Source organism: Micropterus salmoides, unplaced genomic scaffold (genome assembly GCF_014851395.1).
Source record: "Micropterus salmoides isolate LMB-PRFRI ecotype aquatic unplaced genomic scaffold, ASM1485139v1 Ms_hic_scaffold_18, whole genome shotgun sequence".
In the NCBI taxonomy this organism is placed as follows: Eukaryota; Metazoa; Chordata; class Actinopteri; order Centrarchiformes; family Centrarchidae; genus Micropterus; species Micropterus salmoides.
The window spans coordinates 23507819-23532452 of NW_024040928.1; the positions used below are offsets into that span (position 1 = coordinate 23507819).

General features: G+C 37.8%; 1 protein-coding gene across 2 annotated transcripts; it reads left to right on the forward strand.

Moving 5' to 3' along the window:
- Nucleotides 1-854: 854 nt before the first annotated feature.
- Nucleotides 855-23184, forward strand: ttc13 (tetratricopeptide repeat domain 13). Of its 2 annotated transcripts, none has more exons than XM_038726183.1 (23): nt 855-1057; nt 2728-2822; nt 3634-3709; nt 3813-3883; nt 4054-4119; nt 4966-5058; nt 6181-6297; nt 6390-6500; nt 11667-11749; nt 11913-12054; nt 12314-12488; nt 13399-13555; nt 13944-14074; nt 14161-14293; nt 14868-14960; nt 15212-15295; nt 15746-15830; nt 16038-16147; nt 16837-16972; nt 18323-18402; nt 18702-18780; nt 20160-20239; nt 20322-23184. In XM_038726183.1, exons 1-23 carry the CDS (start codon nt 889-891, stop codon nt 20434-20436), a joined length of 2481 nt encoding a protein of 826 aa, XP_038582111.1. In that variant the 5' UTR covers nt 855-888; the 3' UTR covers nt 20437-23184. The 2 variants fall into 2 exon arrangements, with proteins under 2 accessions (XP_038582111.1, XP_038582112.1); XM_038726184.1 differs by having other exon boundaries at nt 16041-16147.
- Nucleotides 23185-24634: the final 1450 nt, after the last annotated feature.

Genomic DNA, 24634 nt, shown 5'->3' on the forward strand with positions numbered 1-24634 from the left:
ATTAATTACTTACTCTGACTGAACGCTATGAGATTCTCAATTGCTATGCAATATATTTCTTACTGTGGAGCTTTATTACTATTTTATTTCACTACAGAACAAAGCATATTTCATAATTTTGCTTCTCTGCAATTCAGGTCGAAATATTATACTTTTTACCCCATTATGTTTATTTAACAGTTGTTGTTACTCGCTACTGTTAAAGTATATATATTCAAATACACTGAGCTTAAAAAACATTACTGTATTGTGAGTGCAGGACTTTTAATGCAGTATTTTACATCATGGTACTGTTTTTGCTTATGACAATGATCCCAACACTCCCTCAACCACTAACCATAAAACTTCAATTAATAGCGTGGTCTTTAACTCACCCTGCTATTAGGACAGGCCTTCAATTCCTTTACCATGCCAGTTAATCTGAAGGAATACTTTGGTGCTCATTGTTTCTCATTGTTTCAGGCTCTAATAGGGACTAGGCTTTTAATTGAAGTTTTAAGGTAATATAATTCTATTAGTGGTAAATGAAAAGGTTGTTAAAGGATGGACTCCAGTATCTTATCATTATAACACCAGAGATTAATAAGACATATATAACTTTGATTTCCAAGGGAGCAGTTTGATATTCTTTGATAACTCTAATAGTAGTGAAGACTGAAAATTGTGTGGTTTGGTTTTAATTTGAAAGTTATAACGGAAAACGGTTTTGTTTATTTTGGCTTTACGCTGGAGGGACAGGTTTGGCAGCCGCAGAGCATGTTGGGAAATGTAGTTCGACCGTCCTCTCCGGCTGCAGTCTTCTCCTTCGCCTCGGGCGGGAGGGGGGCGTGTCAGTACGGTTCGGTTTGCAGCAGCTTCCGCTCTCTGGCGTCACACATGTAACACAACATGGCCCCTGCCAGCCGGGATGTTGTTGTGGTGGCGTTTTCATTACTGTATCTGTGTCAGGCGATCTTCTCTTCCGAGTATTTATCCACTCTCACTTTGTTCAACAATGAGCTCCACAAGCAGGGATGCAGCTCGCTGTCCGAGTGGGAAGAGTACGCGGCTGACTGCGGTAAAGTCTCTCTTTTCGCTGTTACTTTGCCACGTCCTACCCGGTTCATCTGTCACTAACGTTATGCATCCTGGCGGTTAACGTTAGCTTAACCGTTTGTAAGCTAACGTTAAGACGATAACAACAAGCGGTGAAAGCCCAGAAGAGATAACTAACATGAAATCCTGCTCTTGTTGCCGTAGAGGTTAAATAGGATTTGAAACCGGAGATAAAGAAAAAGAGTACGTTAGTAGCGCAAGAGTGAGAGTATTTTGATGTGTAACGTTACAGTAAGGAAACTTAATAAGTTAAAACTCGTGGAAAAACTCACTTACAAACTGCATATTTTAGCTTACACCAAACTCCTGTCAAAAACCGCGCTATTTAGGTTTGCCTTGCTAAACAAGAACAATGTATATTTAACGCTGCATAACATGCAGAAACATTTTTCGGATGGCAACGAGCTGCTGGTGGATTCTGCCTACAACCTATGCACCAAGCTATTTTAAATATCAGGACACACTTCCTCAAAGTGGATTTTAGTGTAAGAACACTGGACTGGTTGCACAAGTTGACGTTCTTTGAGATGAGTTCTGCTTTGGCTTATTTTGTTGAACTGAACAGATATTCTGGGTGATTTGTAAAACAAAATTCAAAGCATCACAAGCAGGTTTATTGTCAGGTGCATTTTCACATATGAGGAATTTGCCTTGGTATAGTGGTGCTTAACAGTAAACATTAACATAAATATAGAAAAAGTAAAGAGATCCGAAATGTACAAGTACACAAAATAATGCAAAACAACATTCAGGATATTTGACAGGGAATGTGCAAGTATTCACAATATGAGCAATAAGAATTAGTGCAATGTACACAGTTAAAAGTTCACTTATTTCGCATGTTGTATGCCGGTAATATAGTATAGCAGTGGTCTTGCATGTTTCAGCCCAAGTGTATCAAAGGTGTGTTTTTTACCTCCTAGGCAATCAGCAAATTCACTTAAATCCATCTAACTGAACACCGTGTCAGCTTTTAAAACTATCTAAGTTATGTTTTCTCTGTGTGGTAATGCAGGGGAGACTTCATAAATTTGTCCATGCTTTATATCATTTTACCACACATTATTAACAAAACTCTGGCAACATCTAAAAGAGACAAGGTTTTTACCATGATGGCAGGGTTTACCATGAACAATACACCTACAAACTACACAAACATTTGGTATTTTGGGAAAAGTGTTTATCGAAACACATGTGTTTTGCAGTAAATTGACTAAAACTTGCAAAAATACTAGTATGGCCTGTGAAAATGTAACTTTAAATGGCCAAGATGTGTCTTGTTCTTTCAAAGGATGATTAAAATGTTTTTTTAATCCTCAAACTGTGCAATGAAAAGCTGTCATGATTTAAATTTTAATTATTTAGTTACTCCTTAGCGAGTTGCCTTTTGGTCTGAAGAACTACGCATTGCAGGCATGCTTTGATGTTTTGGAATCCACTATGAGTGGGGTTGGGTCAGCATGACGTCTGAGACATTTTTTCATTGAAATATAAGACTCTTGAAATGTAACACGAAAGACTACTGGTTTTAAAATGTACTCCCATGCATATGATGGTCAGCAATACACACAGATATTAACTGTTAAGTTAAGAGCTTTCCGTAATAAATGCTCAGAATATTTTTCTTTTCAGAGTCCGCTATTTTACAGTTGGAAGATCCAGACTGTGAGGAGGGAAGCAACCCGTCCTGCGAGTCTGTCTTCTCACTTAACGCAGAGAAGATCTTGGTGAGATCTCAAATGCGCACACACATTAATCACATCTTCATCAGCCACAGTCTTTAACCGTTTCCTTTAGAGAAAAGTGTGGTTTTCTAGTCAAGCCTGAACACCTTGTTTTTACCTAAATAGCACAACACTGCACTGTATGCACTCCACGCTCTGATTTTTGAATCAACTAAGAAACCCTGGCTAACATTCCCCCCTTTTGTTGATTAATGTTTGTTTTGCTGTAATGTGTGGATGAAACATTACGCTATGCTTGTGTTTTAGTTTGATACACATTCCTCAGTTCTGTCTTTGATATTTGTCTTGTCAGTTGCTGTGCTGTTTTGGAAACCCAAAATGCTGCCACAGCAACATTGGCATGCAGTCAAATTTACATCCTGTAATGGTGCATACATTATGTCTTGCTGACACTTTGCTCACAACATGCTCACAATTTGGGATTACACAGTAAATACTATGTGACACTTTGAGAAGGAGAGACAGCTAGCCTTTTTTATTGCTACACAAGAATTTGCTTGGCAGTAGTATGCATCCTTGGCATTTAAAAGGTATTTCCCTCTGTTCTGTGGGGGTAATTGCTCCGTATAACCTTGAGAGATCCTTGCTAAACACCTTTTGAAACTTACCAAAATAACCTTGACAATATTTTCTTTTTATTGGCTTTACATATATATATTAAATATACTTTTTTATATAGCAAAACATATGTTTGTAGCTTTTAAGATGTGTTTCTCCTCCATTCACACAGGAAACCTTTATTTAGTTTCCTGTATGTAAGTGCTGTTTTTTTATTTTTTCATGTCTCTCATAGAACCAGGCCAAGTTGTTTATAGAACAGAAAAAAATCCCCTTCCCTGTTGATAACCACAACACAAATGAAGAACTTGGTAAGTTGGCATGTTGTTGTAAGTATACACTTTATTAAAGCTGAACAGATTTATATGATTTTGCTTTCCTAGTTATTCATCATCATTTGTTTTGTCATTGCAGCTATAGGCTACGTTCTGATAGGCAATGGTCTCTATGATGAAGCCATCAAACACTTCTCACGCTTACTACAGGTGTGTTTGCAACTGGAGAAGCAGATATTTACTCTCTGTACATCTTTTAGGATTGCAGCACTTTGCTCATTTGTCACCTTGTTTCCATACATCCCAGGCTCAAAACGCAACTTCCTTTCTTTGTGTTCACACCATGAACAATTCCCTGACATGTTTTGTCTTTGACAAAGGTTGACCCAGAGCTGGTCAGTGCCATATATGGAAGAGGGATAGCTTATGGGAAGAAAAGCCTGCAGGTGAGTGATATAAGTGGAATACAACAACAGCACTGTTTGGCCCATTTAAAATATTATCCCTGAAATTCTTGTTTTTATGGCACTGTAATCTCTGTGCACTTACGAAGCATCTTTAACTTTAACTTTGAAATGTGACATAGAAATATTTATGTACTTACTTACCCAGCATTAAAATACAGTTGCAATCTGCCAACTATGAGCAGCCTTTCTGCTAATTCATTAAAGTCATAAACATAATAATTAAGTTGTGGCTAAGCTATCAAACGCTTCTTTCTAAAGTAAAATGTGTTTGGTTGGGAGATAATGTTGATACTTGATTATTTGTGTGTGTCAGCAAAACACACTCCTCTGTACTGTGCTGTAGCTGTAGTCAAGGTCTTCACATTATTCATAGCAGATGACTCATACTGCTGTTTGTGTTCTCTGTATTGATGGACTGCATTAAAAGTTGAGTCTGTTCCAAATCTTAGTTTATTGGTATCCAATAATAAAACAATACCATACATTTTCCAGAAATCCACACTGCTATTTGGCAGCATAAGGAGATGTGTGCAAGCTTTGATTGCCTTTGATTTTATTTGTCTCAAAATAAAAGGAATCCTGAATTTTGGTTACAGCAGCAGTTTAAGGTAAACGCAGAATGACTCATTGTGTCGTTCAGAGAATGCAAATTTAATCTGCCAGGGCTCTGCAGTCATGTGTTGTGTGGCCTCCAGAAAAAAGGCTGGACAGCAGTTTGTTGTGTTTTTAGTTGGTTTGGGGCTCTGCTCCTAGTTTTAGTCACTATATATTAAGGTTTATGTCAACAAAATATAACTGCCTCCCCTTTCTGTGTCTCCATACAAGGACATAAAGAATGCTGACTTGGCATTGTACGAGCTAAACCGAGTCATCACTCTCGAGCCTAACTGGCCGGAGGTGTACGAACAGAGAGCAGAGGTGAGTCTTGACTCTTTACAGAAAGGGAAAAAGTAGCTTGTTGTGGTTTGACCTCTGAAGTTCCTCCATTCAATAGTGTCAAAAGTATGTTTTAAAAGGAGATTTGACACTTTAAGACCATAATGCTTGGCAACAGTTGATATCTTTTAGAGTCGGGTAGCAGTTGTTGTTTTGTTTTTTTACAGTTTTTTGATTAATTACCACTATATCTCATCAATTTTATGTTAAGATCATCCAGGCATCAGCTTCTTGATAACATGTGATTTGCAGTCTATTTCTGATGCAATCAGAAGTTGTTGTGTGAAAGGAAAGGAGAAGGTGGCAGACATGGTCCAAGACAGTGTGTGAGATGTTGAGGGTGAGAAACTTAACATGTAGTGAAATTTTTTCCAGTATCAGTTGATTTAACCACGTGCACAAGAGCACAGGAAGGAGTAAACGGAAAAATGCACATATTGTTATAAAGTTGTAAATATTCTGTTGTCTAGTAATGTACAGCAGGTGCCATTATGTTCAGACCCAATGGAACGTGTCAGTTGTTGCAGCAGCACTAAGAGGTCAAATAATCACAGTCAGTTTTAAAAAATGTTTCACTCTGAGGCATTTTTATGGGCTGTTTCCTCTTTTGGTACCCTCTTAATACCTCTCAGGTGTGATCAGTTTGACATGCAAGTCACTAAAATAGTCAGACAACCCTGTCTTTATCCTGACTTGAGGTTGAATGTTAGAGTAGTTTAGTATGTTAAGTAATAACATTTTTGTAAACCTATCAAGAACAATGCATAAGAGAAATTTAACAACAATGTGCAAGTCAAAGGCCAAGTTAATGATCAGATGAGATTTTGAGTGTTCCTTAAATCCTATTCTTCGAGATCCTGCCTGTTGTTTTCAAGCTTTACTTTATAAATACCTGCTCCACCTTTTCCTGTAGAAGAATGGTCGCCCTCTCAAAGAGGAAATACTGTACAATTGGCTATCAACCAGAACTAGTGAATCACATGTAACATTTCTGTACCTTTGCTGTAGGCAAACCAATTTAATAGCAAAGAAAATGGATGTTTTTTTATTGACTACGTGCTTGGGCATCATCTTTTCTTTTTGTTTTCGTGTGTGCATCTTCAGATCCTGTCTCCTCTGGGTCGTATCAGTGAGGCTCTGGCTGATCTGACCAAAGCCATCCAGCTGCAGCCCTCAGCCCGTCTCTACAGACACAGAGGGACACTGCTCTTCATTTCAGAGGTTTGATATTTAAATGTTCTGTAAGTGCATGTGTACACGCATGCCTTCATGCTGCCATACTGTGCTGATCCTGTGCTTTGCCTTTTCTCCAGGACTATGTGGCAGCTATGGAAGACTTCCAGCAGTCTTTAGAGCTTAAGAAGAACCAGCCTATCGCCATGTTGTATAAAGGCCTCACCTTCTTCCACAGGGGCATGCTCAAGGTAAGTTGCTCACTGGCGTCTAATTTTTCTAAGCAAACATCTTCTTCATCAATTTGGCTGTATCATTTTTTTTATTATTAAAAAAGACAACTACTACTTCTGCTACATTTTACTACAAAAAACTACAGTTCTGTGGTTTACCCTTGCAGTTCTCGTTCATTAGTTGCCTGTTGTTGACTGTTGGAGTTGAAGTTTGCTGCCTGCTGAGGTGTAAAAGGTTCTCAAATTGTTGTAAATTGTTTTTAATAGCTAGGAGCCTAGATATAAGTTATCCATCCATTTAGTATGACGTCATTATATAGACAGACCTTTTCTCAGCAACACAGCTGTGACTGACTGCCAGCTTCCCTGCCTCTGTTTGTTAAGCAGATGTACACACTTTGTGAACCCGTGAGTGATGCGTGGATCGGCTCTGACGTGATCTGAATCGACATGTACGCATAAATCATCCTCCCGAACGACTTGTTTCTCTGATTGGACATTTCTCTCCACCTCTACCGGCCCCTTTAGTCTTTATTGCTGTTGAAATTATGTCGAGCAGCACAAGTTTGCAGGTGATTTCTTCATTATATATTGTATTGTATGAGTGTTTTCTTTAACGATTCAACTTTGATGATTAGAGAGGCTGTTGTCAGTAATTTTAAATGTTTAAATGCGTGCAGTAATATCACAGCAAATATAGTGGGACAATTAAACAGCGAAGCTAGAAATTGGTATAAACTTGACAGGACAGACTGAGGTAACATAATTAAACTTTTAGGTTCTCAAAATCAGTTTTAGACAGCGCTGAAGTAGGGTTGGACAATAAAACAATAACAATAATTATCGCAATATAATTTTTTTCAATCACAATAAAACAAATGTTCGATAAATATTCAATAAATGTTTGATTTTATTCACTTGAATCATACACGAATTAGGACTTAATTATTTATTAAGATGGTTATTTTGTTGAGGAAAAAGGACTGAAAAAAAGCTTTTACTAAATTTTACTTATGCATATGTGTTGAAAAAGATTTTATCATAATTGTTTTGAATGTTCTACCTCAGATTTGTGAAGTGATCCACTGTTTGGTATCAAGTGTTTACCATAAAGAAGAGTTTAAACCACAATTAACCATCAGGTTTCTTCTTTCCCTCGGTAGCGAAAATCAGCCTTTAAACTCAATAGAAATAAAGATTTGATACTTATCGTGATAATTATCGATTTCGAAAGATATGAAACTTTTTTTCGTGATAACATTTTTGGCCATATCGTCCAGCCCTACTCTGAAGGAGAATGATCATGAGGACAGCCGCTTTACTCACTGTATGAACACGGAGTCTGTGTGTGATCTTTTGTATGTGTAGAAGAATGCAAAACATAAATTAACATAAAATCCTGACCGATCTTGTCAGCCTGTCAAGTTATGCTGCCGTGCCTCGTGTGTAAATGCACACAGCGTCTCTCTTAATGAGGAGACGATTCACCCTATTTCACCCACCCACAATTAATCAGAATGTTCTTGTTTTTATGACCCGTCCCACTCGATCCGTGGATATAACTGCGACCTACACATCCTAGAACCTGCTTGTGCAGGCACATCTTACTATCTGAATAAAGCACCCCTTAAATAGCAGCAAAATCTGTCCCATTGATTTTAGACCAGGTTTTTGTTGGTGAATGGCACACTCGCTTTCTGCTACCTCAAGATAGCAATGCGCCAACAATGCTTCTGATCACACCTTATTTTAAGACCAAGACTCCCATGGGTGCACAGATGGGTGCGAGTACATTTGCTACTTACACATTGTGGGCGTTGGGCGTGAAAATGACAACTGCGTCAGTTGGAAACTAGCAATGACACCAAGACAGGACCCCTTGAAGCAAAATGACCTCTAGTTCATTCTGCTCTCTAGACACATGACAACTGCTCTGTAGAATGAAAGAGCCATTGCCCAAAACCACCAAAAGATAGTTTTCTTTGTCTCAGACCTAAAGAATAACTTTGTATGGGATACATTGTAGACTCCTTATGGGCAGCGGGGGGTAAATATGGTGGACCAGGAAGAGATCTTCACTTTGTGCTGCTCTTTCCATTCTCTGCGGCCAAGCTTCAATAAATATTCTGCTTAAGTCATCGTGAGTTTCCTGAAACCTTCCTCATCAATAGAGTTGACCAGCTCACAAGAAAAAAAATTTAATTTTAATTTTAAAATTTAAATTAGATATGCAACATCAAATAAGTCATGGACCAGACTGAAGCTCACGGTTATGCAAAGTTAACTACAATTTTCAAATGTCTTTGTGTTTTAATCATCTGTGAGCAGCTGCAAAGTCGATAAAATAGTTTTCTCTGTGTCTGGGTTGATTTATTAAGTTTGAGCCATGTTTTGAGAGAGAACCACATTTATGAGCTGACCTCTCAGTAGGAAGAGGCTGCAGTATTTCACACCACAGTTTCCTGTGTCTTCTTTTTGTTGTCAGCAAACTGATGACAAAAGCAGAGGGTTTACTGAGTGCTGAAAATAATTGACTGACTATGTCTGTCTGGGCAGTTATTCCTTTCATCAGAAATACGTTTTTATACACTGCAGCAACTCAAATCTAATCATTGCTCCATGCACTGCAAGGGAAGTTAAAATTCTAGATGCTGATATTCTGCCTTTTAGAATATAAAACCATCTAGGCTACATAAAATCTTGCTTAACGTTTTTTAATATGTTGTTGTGGTGTTTCGGTTCAGGCTTTCTTCAACACATTCACAGTGTTTGCCACACTTTGATAAATTTATGTCAGATTCATGCAGGGGAGTGTCTGCAGCTGTTAAATCTACAGGCTTTCCTCTACAAGGCGTGACAGTCTGCAAAGCTCCTTCAATTGCTGTGTTTTATCCAGTCAGGTGTGTGTGTGGGGCTTTTGGTTGCGTTTAACACCTCTGCTAACCCTTGGCCAACCAAGTTCCTGGGGGAATCCCTGTAAAGCGCACACATGCAGCTGACAGTTAACTTCAAACAACACTCTGAATAATCTGTAAAACAGTATTACATTTAATATTTCTGAAATGATTCCATATCAATCACCCAGCGTAGGTGGTACTGGACTTTCTATTGATTGATTTTCTGCCAAAAGGGTGTACAGCAGCTTTGTAACCCTTCCCTGTTTCAAAAACAAAACATGGCCCAGATGAAGTGTCTCCACGTTACCAAGTCAGGTATTTGAGTCTTAATGTTTTGTGAATGGCATTCTAATATAAACTCAGTTTGTTCCAGTGCCAGAATATTTGGAAAGGATTTGCTTATGTTGAGCCACGTAGTCTCCAACGTAAACTCGTATTCATGTATTTTTATCTGGTGTGGTGTCTTAAAATATCTTATAATATTTTTCCAGCTGTGTTTTCTCTAATCCATTAAATTGGTAAAGGACCACTGAAAACTGCAAATATCCGCCTAAGCCTCATCAGAAAGCCCCTTTCCTGCTTTTCCTCACGTACAAAGTGCTTATTATCATAAAAGAAAGCATTGTACAATCTAGATAGGGACTCATTTGGTGTTGAACTGAAGGCAGGATTTTATAAAAATCTGATTCTGCTGTTGATAGGTCTGTAGGTCTGCACTTCTGATTAAAATAATGCACTTGGAGGTATCTGAAAAAGTAATTCTGCTGTAGGCCATGTGTGTCGTGCAGAGATGAAAACTTTGCAGTGGACGCCTGTGTGTAAATGAGAGAGGCTATAAATCCTTTCCTTGCCCAGGATTTAAATATTTTATCTCTGTTGAGAAGAAATTCTGTATTGTAGGCACACCATCTGAAACATGTTGTGGTTCCCACATGATTTAACCACCTTCCACCCCATTTTTTTTATTAGTTTAAGGTTTTAATTCCTTCCTTAACTGCAGTTTCATGATAGTGTAATCTACTGCAGCTAGTGTTCATGGAAACAAAGTCAACATTGCACAATCTGCTTTGTATCAGTACAAACTGCGACTCAGGCAAAGTCTTTTCTGTGAGAAAGAAAACCGTGTGAAAACTGTATGCACTTTGTCTGCTTATCCCAAAGTCAACTTTTATTTTATTTACACTAAACATTTTTTTATACGGCTGTATGGAAAGAGTAAGCAGTATGTAAATAATTAAAAAAGTGTAGTTTTTGTGCAAGGCAGAGGTTTGCATTTAGAGTTATTTGGTAAGTCTTGATGCTTTTTGTCTATGCTAGCAGCATGGCTCTATTGATGTTCTGATAAAGATTGTCCGTCAGTCCCGACTGAAATACCTCAAAAAATACTAGAGAACTAGGGAAATATCTTGACATTTATTGGATGGATTGCCATGAAATTTGTTAGATATTAAAGGCCCCAAGAAGATAAATTCTAGTGTAAACGCTGATCCTTTGACTTTTCTTCCAGCGCAGGTTACTGCGAGTGGCGCTGGAAGCTTACTCTTTTTTTTGCACCAAATTTTATACAGGCATCTATGGTTCCAGGATTAAATATCCTAATGACTTAGGGATCCCTTGACTTTTCCTCTAGCTCCACCATGAGATGGATATTTTTGTCTCTTTATTTTAAATATCTAAACAACTATTGGATGAATTGGTGTGGAATTTTGAAACACATTCACGGTCCCCAGGGGATGAATTGTTTTCATCTTTTCATCAAGCACCATCATCAGGTAAAAATCTTAATTTTGCAGCTAGAATTTCTGAAGACTCCTAATTCACTGTTCAGTTTTATTACAATACATTAAAAAATCTGTACAAGATCAAAGCTGATAAAGTTAGGATAAAGTTGTGATACATATAGCAAGTAATTAACAAGAATTGGAATCTCTATAGTACTCCAGTATCTCCAGGATATCAGCTGCAGAGATGGAAATATACCAACATTTTGCATTTGCCAAACAAATTAGATTTTTCAAAACCTCTGCTCAGAGGGAGTATTCTTTATCTGCAGGACCAACCACAAACTTGTCTATGTAGTTTCCCATACATAATATCAAATGTGAGCATAAAAACAAAATCCTGTCAGAAGTGGTCACTTGAACCATGTTTGATTATGAAATTTAGTTTCTTGACAAAATCTGGATTTATCTGAACCTTCTGCTGAGTAAGAATTTGAGTATATCCACATGTTCCCTAATGCAATTTCCTGTTAACTCTGTGTTGATGTTGTGTTTTCCATCGTCAGGAAGCCATTGAGACATTCAAAGAAGCACTTAAGCTGAAGTCTGATTTCATAGATGCCTATAAGAGCCTTGGGCAGGCCTACAGGTACATCAAGTCTGTAGTATTCACTGGTTACATGTTTTGTGCTCCATGGATAAACATAGTTTGTCCTTTATATTTAAGGAATTGAGAGTCCTAGCGTTTACCTCTGGATGACTAACAACACACCCGCTGTTGCTCTCTTGGTATCTCTTCTTCCTCTTTCCAGGGAGCTGGGGGATTTTGAGTCAGCAATGGAGAGCTTCCAGAAGGCCCTCATGTTGAACCAGAACCACATCCAGTCTCTCCAGCTTCGAGGAATGATGCTGTACCACCACGGCTCTCTGCAGGAGGCCATAGGCAATTTCAAGGTAGAGGAATCTAACTGATTGAATCCAGAGCTGAATAAAATAGCATGGTGTCTGCTCCTCTGTTAGGCTGTATAATCTCATGCAATCCTATCTTATATCTTTTTTTGCCTTAATACTCAAATGATCATCAAACAGAGATTTAAATTGCTTTTAAACCCTGGGTTTGTTAAACAAATTGTAGTCCTGTATGATACCTTAAACTGATTTTGATCCCTTTGAATTTTCCTCACGTTTTCCTCTCCTCCTGTTTGACCTCCAGAGGTGTCTTCAGTTGGAGCCCTACAACGAGGTGTGTCAGTACATGAAGGGGTTGAGTCACGTGGCGATGGGGCAGTTCTACGAGGGCATCAAAGCTCAGACTAAAGTCATGTTGAACGACCCTCTGCTGGGACAGAAGGCCAGCTCTGAATACCTCAAAGTGAAATACCTCAGAGGTACACACATGAACACATACTAAGACACCTTAATGCACACATTCAAATGTTTTTCAGTACTCAATCGTGTAAACTATTGAGATACTCCCACTCTATTAAATTGCTTCTGTGATGACTAGTCAATTGTTTTGAAAGGATGTTCAAACAAATTTATTTATGAGAGACTTTCACCAGAGTTTTATATCACTTAATATTCTTAGTTTACACTGGCTGGCAGATGTGGATCATTTTGTTGCAGGTGTTTGTTTGCAGTTCTAAATGTATTAATTATGTTCTAGGTAATGATGCAGCAGTGAGGCTTAGCCATAGATCTTGTAATTAGTGTTATTTCATATAATAGATATTGGCTTTTCAGTGAGAATCACACAAAAATGTATTTCAATTTCACATTTTCACATTTTGATTTTATCAACTAACATTATGTGCATCCTGGATAAGTAATTTGTTAATGTTTATTGTTAAACTGCATATATGTGATAAATGTTTGTTTAATGTACCACCAATCATCCAGAATTGTTCAGAGGATCAATCAACTGTTTATGTCTGTAAGGGCAGTTGTATTCAGCAACTCACCAACTACATTAACAGATTTTACAAAGTCGAAAAGGAAAAATACTTTTAATCACAAAATTTAAAAAAGTTTTGAAGTCATCATGATCCAATATATTTAGGAAAAACTAGAAAAAAAGAGTTTTATTTAGTCTTAGTCTGTTTGTAAAAAAGGAGTAACCCAACTTCAAAAATAAATTGCTAAATATGCATTATTTTATGTACATTTCATTCTTTTAAGGTCAGATAAGCTAAAATTTCACATAACTATAATAGTTAAATTAAATAATTTCTGGTCATTTTATTTGTATTTATATAAAATGTTCACTCCCTTCTTTGTAACACCTTGTTTTTCTACCAGAGTACTCTCGCTACCTGCATTCCCACCTTGACATCCCGGTAGCAGAGTACAACGTGGACCAGGACTTACCAGGGAACTTTAAGAATCACTGGGCCAAGAACCTGCCTTTTCTTATAGAAGACTATGAAGAACAGCCCGGCTTGCAGCCACATATCAAGTAGGTTTGATGGGTCTGTTGTAGCTGATTCACTCCTGCATCAACAACTTTGACCATAAGTTGCAAAGATACATTGCTTAAGTCCCTGCAAGTATTGCCCTGAGTTCAAACATCACTGTAGGCTAGAATGGGCTTTAATATAATGATATCTAACAGATAAGATTCATACATTTTCAGTTAATGTAATATGTCCCAACTTCACCTCAAGTGTGTCATCATTATCATCATCAGAGCTGAGGCAAACCTGCTTGTTTCTTCTCTTTTACAAAGATGTTTCAGAAGGTTGACAGGTACCCACAGTACGATTCAGAGAAAACAAAAACTCCACACTACATGAAAGCTTTGATGAAGTTCATCCTCTCTGTCTTCCTGTATTTGTGGTCTGCAGGGACGTGCTGCCGCAGAACTTTGACAGCTACAGCAGTGAAGTTCAGACGCTGATCTGCACAGCCGACCACCTGGGGGCGCTAATGCAATACGACACTCCTGGTTTCTTACCTAACAGGAGAATACACAGAGGTACCGCTGATAAATGCTGCAGTGCGTATGGATAATTCAAATATTAGAAATAGAAGTAAAAATACATGTTGTCTGTACTCTGTCAGCCATGGGTTTAGCAACCCTGGAGGTGATGCAGGCTATGCATCGAACATGGAGCAACTCGAAAGTACGAGTCAACGGCAAGACCAGGCAAATGCAGTGGAGAGACATGTTCGACATAGCCGTTAAATGGAGGAGGTGAGGAACATTTATAAAGTGACTGTAGACATAATTTACTGAAAAACTGGATTTAGGGTTGTAAGTTTGGTTTGGCTAGATCAATGACCAAAACACCTAAAAATGTTTCCATCATATTCCAAGAGAAATGAAATGCAGCTCAGAAGCAAGTATGGAATCCTAATCATCTTCAGGAAATAATTAGAAGGGTGCAAAGGAATAAGAAAAAGGCAGATGTTGATATGTGATAGGGGTTATTCATTTTTAAACTCTTGCATAACAAATGAAAGTCTAGACTGGAGCTCATATTCAGCTATGTCCTCATGTGGTATTTGCTGTATGAGCACCACATAAGTTACGTTACAAAAACAGAACTGAGAAGTAAGTGATGAAAATCTCTAAACTCTCTAAACTAGATTAAAATTTTGTTACTGCATAAAATTAAATAAACCAAATACAGACATAGACTGAAGTAAATGTTGCCCTGTCCTTCTGACCAAAGCACACACATCATGTTCCTTCAAAGAATCTTTTGTCTTTAGCTCATTGGATTACAGTGTTGACAGACTAAACATGCTTTCCCCTGTGCTCATAGGATTGCAGATCCAGACCAGCCAGTTCTGTGGTTAGACCAGATGCCCGCAAGGAGTCTAAGTCGAGGCTTTAACAATCACATCAATCTCATCAGGTAACAACTTGGCCCCAAAGACGGTGTCAGACACTCGCAGCAGTCCCTTGAGCAATTGTATTTCCACGCGGCCGTGCTTGAGGTTTTTCTCAACTTTGTAGTGTAAAAGCATTTATTTAAACTCCTTGTCATATGACCCAGTTTCACCATAGCTTTGGTTCTGACAAGCTTGCTGAAAGAACTTCTTCAGATACAAAAGCAGCTTTTCTTGACAGTATGCTGAAATCCTTTTTTCTTTCTTTTTGCCTTAGGGGACAGATTATCAACATCAGATACCTGGCCTACTTTGACAACATCCTTGACTTCATCAAAGACAGAATACTGGTGTACCACGGGTAAATTACACAAAAACTTTATCCACTTTCTATCATCTATGGCCTAAAAACACTTATTCATCACTGCCTGTGTTGCTGAAATATTTTAATTTGTTTCCTTTCTTTCCATCACTAACACAATGCATTCATTGAAAAACTTTAATCAAAGAACTCCAAATTGCCCTAAATTCTAGCACATATGAGGCTGGCCTTAACTTAGTGAGCTGCATATTTGTGGCTAGCATCAGCATATCTCACCTAAAATTATTTGACAGCAGTTATGTTAATATTCTACTGTGTGCTGCCTGCAAAGCAGGATTATGTAAATTAATACACTTTCCTCTAGGCTTTATTCATTTTGCATAAGCGCGTTGAGGAAGTGGTTCATTCAAATATAAATTAACACTTTTCTTCTTCATCAGATTCTTCTGGCTGCTTCTTTAACTAACAAGTTCTTATTCTCTGTCTCAGGGCATACAACCCCAGAGGACTCTTAGAGGTCCGCCAGGCTCTCGAAAATGTGAATAAAGTGGAAGATCTGCTTCCTATAATGAAGGTAAGGACAAAAGGGTACGCTGCTGTTTCCATGTTAAAAAAATAACTATCATGATCGACCTTTTAGTTGGTTTATAATGTCAAACGTTTAATTGAAAGAGACCTTTAAAGCAGCACGGCATCTCTTTCTTTTTTTGGTTGTTTTATATGTTATAGCTCTTCAGCAGTGAAAATCCAGGATGGTTGTTTGTGTTTTTATTTCCTGAAGCAGTTCAACAGTAAAACCAGAGATGGCTTCACGGTCAACTCCAAGGTGCCAAGCATGAAGGATTCTGGGAAAGAGTATGATGGTTTTACCATCACTATCACTGGAGACAGGTACGGAGTTGGCCCCATCACATCAGTCTGCCCTTTGCTCTTTTTTCTGCAGTTTATTTAAGGTGACAAGCTCTATGTTTTTAACAGCAACAATACCAACATGGGTTATTATTTACAGGTAAAATCGACAGCTGATATTCTGTCTCCATTTGAATAACATGTAAGAATAAAATAACACTTTTCCCCAAGCTTGAATGAAGTTAGAAAAAAATAAATATGTGAACATAAAAATAAAAAGATTAAATGCAAGCAGCTCCTAGACGGTAAAAAAAAAAAGTGCGAGGCAAGTTTATTTGTTTAGCGCATTTCAACAACACTGCAATTCAAAGTCATTTACACAAAACATAAAAGGCATCAAGGCAAATTGTGGAAGCAACATAAGGCAATATAAAAAGATATTTAATACAATTAAAAAGAGTTAAATAGAAAATACAAATATGGATAGGATACGTTACAGTGCAGTATAAGATTAATCAAAAGCCTCAAATTACAGGAGAGCTGAAGGACATTGAAATGTGTAAATCTTAATAGGTATGCAACCTATTTAGAAGAATTTATTTTAAATCTCATTATTCCAGTAGTTAATGACAGTTAGACAGTTTATCCATAGAGCCCCTGGTGTTTATTTGACTGTGATGAAGATTAAGTGACTACTAATTCCCACTTCTGAACTGTTTTTGGAATTTTAGGGTGGGAAACATGTTATTCTCAGTAGAGACTCAGACGACAGAGGAGCGGACGCAGCAGTACCAGTCAGAGATAGAGTCCATCTACAAAGACCTCACCACCAAAGGAAAGGCGTTAATGCTGTCCACTGAACTGGGGGTAAGATTTATCTCTAGAGTAAACTGGAAGCTTCGCGGTCCCATACATAATAAAAAGCAGATGCATGTTAAATACAGCGATTTGTGAATAGACATGAAACATTAAATTTGCACGCAATTGTGATTATATGTAATCTTGAGTAGAAAAAAAGTTCACAATGAGAACAGTTAGCAGCAGGGTCTGTGGATTATCCAGCATAACCAAGATGTTGTTTCAATGTTTTAAAAGGCACAAACAAACCTCAGTTGTATTGCGGTGGAGGCCGAAGTCTCAGTGGAGAAGATCTCTTAACCTCTGCAAATGAGATGTGATAGATGGTTGTAGACCTGGATTTTTCATAATCATAAGCTTTTAAGGTATTTTATCAAGCAAAAATGGCAAATATTCTCATGTTCCTCCTGATGACGTGATGTTTTTTTCTGTTTTAAATGACTGTAAATTGATCATATTTGGGTTTTGGACTGTTAGTTAGAAAAAACAAGACATTTAAAGTTGTCACCTTGTGTTTCTGTGAAAAAGACATGGCCATGTTTCAATATTTTATGACATTTTAAGAACAATGTATCGATTTATCTGGAAAATAATCGTTAGTGGCAGTTTTATTGTACACGTTTTAATATTTTTCATTTAATTTGAGTGAACTGATGCATTACATTATTGTGCTGGGGAGTGGGTGATTGCAGCATGAAATCGTCAGAGGGAAAAATGACAAAAAAACTGAATAATAGTGCACTGAGCTTAGCAGTCAACAGTTTGAACACACTTTAAGTATTCATGCAGTCATTTCAAGACGTCTATCAGCACAGCAGTTACCGCAGTTTCCCCTGAGCATTTTATAAGAGTCAACACAATTTGCTACTGAAATCCCCTCCTCTGCTCTTGTCTCCTCTTATTTCCCCTACTTTCTTCTCTTCCTCTCTGTAGTAATGTCACAGATTTCAGTTTTCTAGTCAAAACTAAACTAGGCTGGGAATATAATTACTTCTCTGGAGAGTTTCACAATAATTTTACAAATAGATCATTTTACAGGATTTAGCAGGATCTAATTTCCAGCTGTTTTCTGTAGAGGCCTTTCAGAAAAATAGGCCTTATTAAAACATGAAAGAAAGTTCAACCTTGACTCAGTTTCTCCTGTTCAGCTTTCTGTTATTGTGACTTGATTTATACTGAGAGGTATGATGGCACTCAGCAATGTTGAGACAAAGGTATTGGCTCTGATCTGAAACAATATGAATATCCCTCTTGTGTTTTGACTCCTGGTTTCGTGTCTTCAACCCTTCTCACACTGTTCAATACAAAGACAATAAACAGAGTAGACAGTTGACTCTCCGATGACCATTGTTCTTTCAGGATGGTGATGCCGTGTGTAACCTGATCCTCTCCTTGATTTATTACTTCTGCAACCTCATGCCACTCTCCAGGGGATCCAGGTAGTGTGTTCCTCTGTGATGTCATTTTAGTTAACATTTTATGTCAGTTCTCCTTTGACAAAAACATTTCAGGTCAAGTATAAGTGTAAACATGTTTAATACTAATTGAGGAAACCTTTCTCTCCTTCACACGAAGTTTCTGGAGATGAAACTGCCACCATCCATGTTTTAGCGCTCTAAATGCGCTGCCTTAATTTATGTTCAGCGAATAGCATGTTCTGCCTCTAATGTGCTATAGAGCAGTTCAAGTTCTATCTGGACTTATGATACAAATGTTTTCCTGATCTGCTTCTCCTCAGTGTGGTGGCCTACTCAGTCGTGATGGGGGCACTGATGGCCAGTGGGAAAGAGGTCATCGGTAGGATCCCAAAAGGAAAGGTAAACTTGAGCCCCTTTCAGACGTGCACCTCTTTACGTAATCACTTGCGTTACTGGGTCAGATGTATTAACATTTCTGTGTGTACAAAACTTTTTCAACGCAGCATTGGAATTAAATGCCTTCAGATTAACGTAAAGAGAGATATTAAAGACAGGTCTTGAACACTAATACATTTCTCAAGTATCATCTCCCATGGTCATAGAAATTAAAATCAGTCTAATAAACTAGAAAACACTGTGGATGAGATGATATTAACACTGTAATGCTTTTTTTAAGCGTACAACCACAGTAATAATTAGTTAATGTTAATGTCTCATAACAACAGAAAACACTCTTACTACTTTTTGTCATGAAACTTTCCAACTCGCAGCTGTTTTCCAGCTGTGACATCACTTCCTCTCAGGCACCAGCGGCCAAACAGCTGTCAAATGTCGCATAAGCACATGGCTCTTTCCATAAATGTGCTGTCATGTCTGAATAAAACTGTAAGCAACATTTACGTAAAATACACCTACAGCATGTCCGAATGACAAAAAGCCATCACTTTAACAGCTTGATACAGCCAGTGATGTTTAAACGTATTCCATGTATGAAAACGGTTATTGTGTGTCTGAGTAAAACAATACAGTATATTAAAAGACCAGTAAGGATAAGTAACTCATATTTTGTTTTTGTTTTTGTCCAAATGAAAGATGTACATTACATAAGAGCCTGCCTTCAGCCCCCATTGATGGATACAAAGCTTCTCCAAGTATTGTTTCTAACACATTTATAGACATTTTAAGAAGAACTTTCCAAGTTTGGCTGAAATTCTCACATATGTTGCATCTGCCAAGCAGACATTTCTTTCCTGAAACAAAATCACATTGGACAGAATCAAGACTCAGAAATCTGATCAGGCGTTAGAAAGTTGAAGTCTGTGAAAGCTGAGGTCAACTTTTTTCAGACTGGAAGCATGTTGACTTTCCTCATAATGGTCTGTTTGCTCGACTAAAGACTGTCTGGGGATTTGTGGATCTTAACAAGTAAACAAAACTTTTGACTTGGATGAATCAAGATAACACAGATTAAAAACTGTTCATGTTAAAAAGTGATGAAGGGATCAAAACAAGCAAACAAACTCCAGTATTTCACAAGAAAAAGCAAAAATTAGAAAACATTTAGAAAGTGGGGTCCTGAGGCGTCCCAACGGCGGCTGGCTTACACCCACAACCCCCTGTTGCTGTTTTGTCGCCTAGACCAAAATAAACTTTGCTGGTAACTAAGGTAGTTGAATTTCTGGCAGTACACAGTCAAATATACAAAACAATGAATAGGGTGGGGGGTGTATTTAATGTGTCCACTAAACTTTGTTTGTGTTTGTTTAATCTTGTTTCAGCTGGTGGATTTTGAAGCTATGACCACACCCAGTCCAGACAGCTTCAGTAAAACAGCAAAGAGCTGGATGACTCTCAAGAGGTAGGAAGACTAAACCTGTTGTTTTGTTAGTTATTCCTTGTCTCGGCAGAGGATCATATTTAATACTTTGCTTTCTCAACAGTTTGCCAAGTTGGTACCAGAGTCTTCCATCTGTAGCGGAGACCTTCCCGTCAACTAGAACAATGATCGAAGTTCTCAACACAGACTCGTCTTCACACTGTCCAAAGAAGTCCTAACACAACTTCGACCATGAGACAAGTCTGTTTTTAATAATGTCTTAATAATTAAGCTTCTACACTGGGCAGAACTAAGGGATTGTCTTCTTCTGCAGCCCAAACAAAAACTGGACTGAGTTCTCCATAGGCATCTCAGCTTTTATGGTAATTGTTTAAATTTTAAGGCAGACTTGACACGTTTGGGAAGCAGAGAGTTTCTCTTCCTCTTGGTCCTGGATAGAACTGAGGTGATATTGATGCAAAATCAAAATATTACTTCAAAATATTCCTTTATGAAGTGGTGACCATTATTTGCTTTGCAGAAAGCATCAAGTAATCTTGTTTTAGTATCAAATCACCTCTCCAAATCCAGCCCCGTTCTCTGCCATCCTCCCTTAAATACTCCCTCACACATGACTCTTAACACAACCTTTGTAAAAAGTTGGCGTTACTACACCACTTTTAAATGCATTGTAGGCCAATGTTGTCACAAAACCTCAAATTTGACTTTGCTAAAATTATATATATTTGGCAATATTTGGGTCCTGCTGCCAGTTTATCCGACCATTTACATGAACTGGGGTCTGCCAACATCCTGGCTGGGTTTTTTTCAGTTGTTTCAGGGTTTTGTTTAGGCAACAAAAATACTGACATTTTGGCAGTTGTGAAAATACTACCTTGAATCAGTCCCAGTATTTCCACTATCTTGCTGTTTGGGGGTGGAAGATCGAACATTAGTGTTATAGTTTGGGATGCAGAAGGGATTCAGTCCACCCTCTCTTTTTCTCTGCTTCATAGGCCCCATGCTGAAACACCTAAAGCACAAAGTCTGTCTCATGAACCATCAGCATGAACAATCTTATGTTGCATAGTCATTGTTAAATACTAGCTTTAGATTACCATGACCTTTTAAAGTGGACGTTAATTCGTTAACAATTGTTGGGGATGGACGCTGTCTGGTATCTGAAAGAGTTTTTTGATAACATTTAAGATTGTAATTGGCACTTTAAACTTATTTTTGAACCACTGCTGTGTGCAGCACACACAGTCCAGCCTATCAGCAGAGAAGGAGTTCTGGGATTTTAAAAATATGACACAAAAACCTTCAGGGCTATTGAATTCCACTTGGGATACTTGAAGCAGTCTCTTTTATTTAGTTTTCTTGACACTTGCAGAAAGTGTCACTTCTCTAATCGAGTGATGAACTTTCTTTTAATGTGACCAATAAAAGGTTGGTACAAAGATGGGTTAGCTGCTGAACAAATGTGAGAGCAACGGTCAGAGATTTTAGAGAATTTACAGAGAACCACTTGTTGCTTTATATGACACTTTGTCTCATGTAGAGATGAAAAGATTTGTTTTACAACTTTTGATATTTATAACTTGACAGCAGAGAAATGGAAGGAAAAAAATGAAAACAGTTTTTTTGTGCAAATAAAAAAATGCAGTATATTCCTGTAGAATTCATGGCTCATACATCTGTGAAAACAGAAAAGGGAGCAACATTTTTCCAGCCTTGTAATTATAGAAGAGTGCGATTCAAAAAGCTGTGAAACAGTGCAATTCCATTTTAAAGTTAATTTATTTAATTTGTCGCATATATTTATTGAAAAAAAATCGAAACCTGAGCAACTCAAATAGAAGCTGAGATATAGAGACTCCTGGATGTTCTCTGACATCTCTGACTGTTGTGATTAATAATAGATTGGGGAAAAGCACACCACATACTGTCATTTTCTTCATCATTCCTTTGGCTTGCATTGGATGCCATCTGTGTCACACATTTATTTTTTTGGAGTTTCTTATGATCTGATGGATTATATTTACTTGTTCTTGAAGACACATCAGAGTAATAGTTTGGGAGAAAACGGCACATATACCTCCAAATGTCTTAACCATCAAATAACTCTGTATTTTTCTTTATTGGTTCCTACATATTTGAGTAGGTTAATGTTGCACAGCCACATTTCTATCTTGTCACGCTCACAGATCTGGAGAAACCTGGTCAGAATAAAATAAGATGGAGACAAAATACATTTATTTGGGTGTAAATTTGAAAATATTTGTCTGAGGAAATATCACTTGTGTTTGGTGTTCCCTGTTGTTGAACGTTGATTCGTTTTAAAAGTAGGATTTTGACCAAATGTTTTCATTGGATTTCTCCAGGTCTCTTGTAGGATGGAAGATTGAATTTTGGTTTCTCAAAATTCGAGATGATATTGTTTTAATCTGGCAAATAGGGTAATCCTGCGAGGGAAGATAATGCAATGTTATGTTTACATGCTGCAACCTTATGAAACAATACTTCAGTGTATTATATTGAGGCTATAGTTTGTTTGCAACTGCTGCATATGTTTTTTAATGACTCGTCAATGTTGGTTTAAGCACAAGCTCTGCAGGTAATTCACCTGGAATGATCTGAAAGTATTCAGTCTTTTGAAAGAATTTCAGGATTTTCCTTCTCTTTAATTGCAACTTTAATGAATTAGAGCTCTTTAAGTGTCATCACTGAAAGTCGTCTCAGTGCTGCAGTAGTTCTTAATTGAATGTCTGGTTTCCTTATTTTGTCATTTAAATAGATAATTTCTACAAAGTAAGAACAAATTCATCTGTTCAATAGCATATCTAATACTTTGTGTCATTTTCTTTTTTGCACTGGGTAACCCAGTCATTAAGTGCTATGGTGGGCTTAAAGCTTAACACTTGAAGGGAATGTTTTATTGATCAAATGAATGTTCAGCAGTCAATAAAACTAGTTGACAATTTTAACATGCTCTGTTGTTTTTGTTTTTTAAAACCTTTTAGCGTTCCAGAGAAATCGAGAGAAGCCCACTTCTGCTAAGATGAGGAAATAAACTAAATGAAAAATTAGTTAATGATACAATAGTATTGACTTGTATTGACTTATTTAGTCACAACTGGGAAATGGCATGTCAGAAGTCAAAATGATGAGATGAACTTTTAAGTTTCACTTAAAAGTTAAATTTAGGAGATACTAAGTTATTGAATGTTTTGAGCAAAGTTAAATTTTTTAAATAATAATAATAACTTATATTTATATAGCGCCTTTCACAAGACTCAAGGACGCTTTACACATAATTGCAGAGACAGAACAATAAAAAAGTAATTTAGGGTTAAATGCCTTTGTAAAGAGGTGGTTTTTTAGAAGGTTTTTGAAGGTGTGCAGAGAGGGAGCATTTCGGATCTCTGTAGGGATGAGTTCCAGAGGGTGGGGGCTGCGACGCTGAAGGCTCTGTCCCCAAAAGTCCGCAGTCTGTTGTCGGGGACAGAGAGCAGGCCCCTGTCGGTGGGCCGCAGGTTCCGTGAGGGGGTGTAGGGGTGGAGAAGGTCCCGTAGATACTGTGGGGCAGTGGCGTGGAGAGATTTATAGGTGAGGAGTAGGATTTTGTAGGTAATGCGGAATTTGACCGCGAGCCAGTGAAGCTGAGTGAGGACTGGGGTGATGTGCTGCCACAACCCTGTGAGAACCATGCAAGTCGAGTTCTGGACATATTGTAGCCTTACTGGGTATCCCATACAGGACACCATTACAGTAGTCCCTCAGGAGGTGATGAAGGCATGGATGAGTGACTCTGCCACAGAGTCTGAGAGTGATGGTCAAAGTCTGGAGATGTTTTTGAGGTGGTAGCAGATTTGGTAATGAGTTTGACATGTAATATATAAACACACTAAGAAAAAAATTGACTTGCTAAGGTGAAAGTACACTAAGTCAGCATTTTCTATTAAATTAAAATTATGATGTATAAATTAACAGTAATGACTTACATTTATGAGAGTAAATCAGCATTTTCACTTAGTAAATTAACTTTATGATGCTACATCCACATTTTGACTTACTAAATATGACATATGAGCTACTATGTCAACATTTTGTCTTACCAAGTCAAAATTATATTAAAGAAAAAAGACTCATGTTAAACATTTCAATTTCAAAACACTATTTATCCCCAAGGGGCAATTGCAAGACCCGTAGATTAGTACTAGTTTGAAAAACTATGCCTGCGATGGACTGGCGACCTGTCCAGGGTGTACCCTGCCTTGCGCCCAATGTCAGCTGGGATTGGCTGCAGCCCCCCTGCGACCCTGTACGCAGGATAAGCGGTTGACGATGGATGGATTAACATTTTTACTTACTGAATTAAAATTGTGAGATTTTAACCTATTAAATTGAATTTTTGTTATATTATGCTGACCTAGT

Bases quoted from the DNA above. Each gene is read 5' to 3' on its own strand.
- ttc13 (XM_038726183.1), top strand. From the start codon at position 889: ATGGCCCCTGCCAGCCGGGATGTTGTTGTGGTGGCGTTTTCATTACTG. The intron at 3,710-3,812 runs GTAAGTTGGCAT...TTGTCATTGCAG, and splicing joins CAACACAAATGAAGAACTTG to CTATAGGCTACGTTCTGATA. The intron at 12,489-13,398 runs GTACACACATGA...TTTTTCTACCAG, and splicing joins CAAAGTGAAATACCTCAGAG to AGTACTCTCGCTACCTGCAT.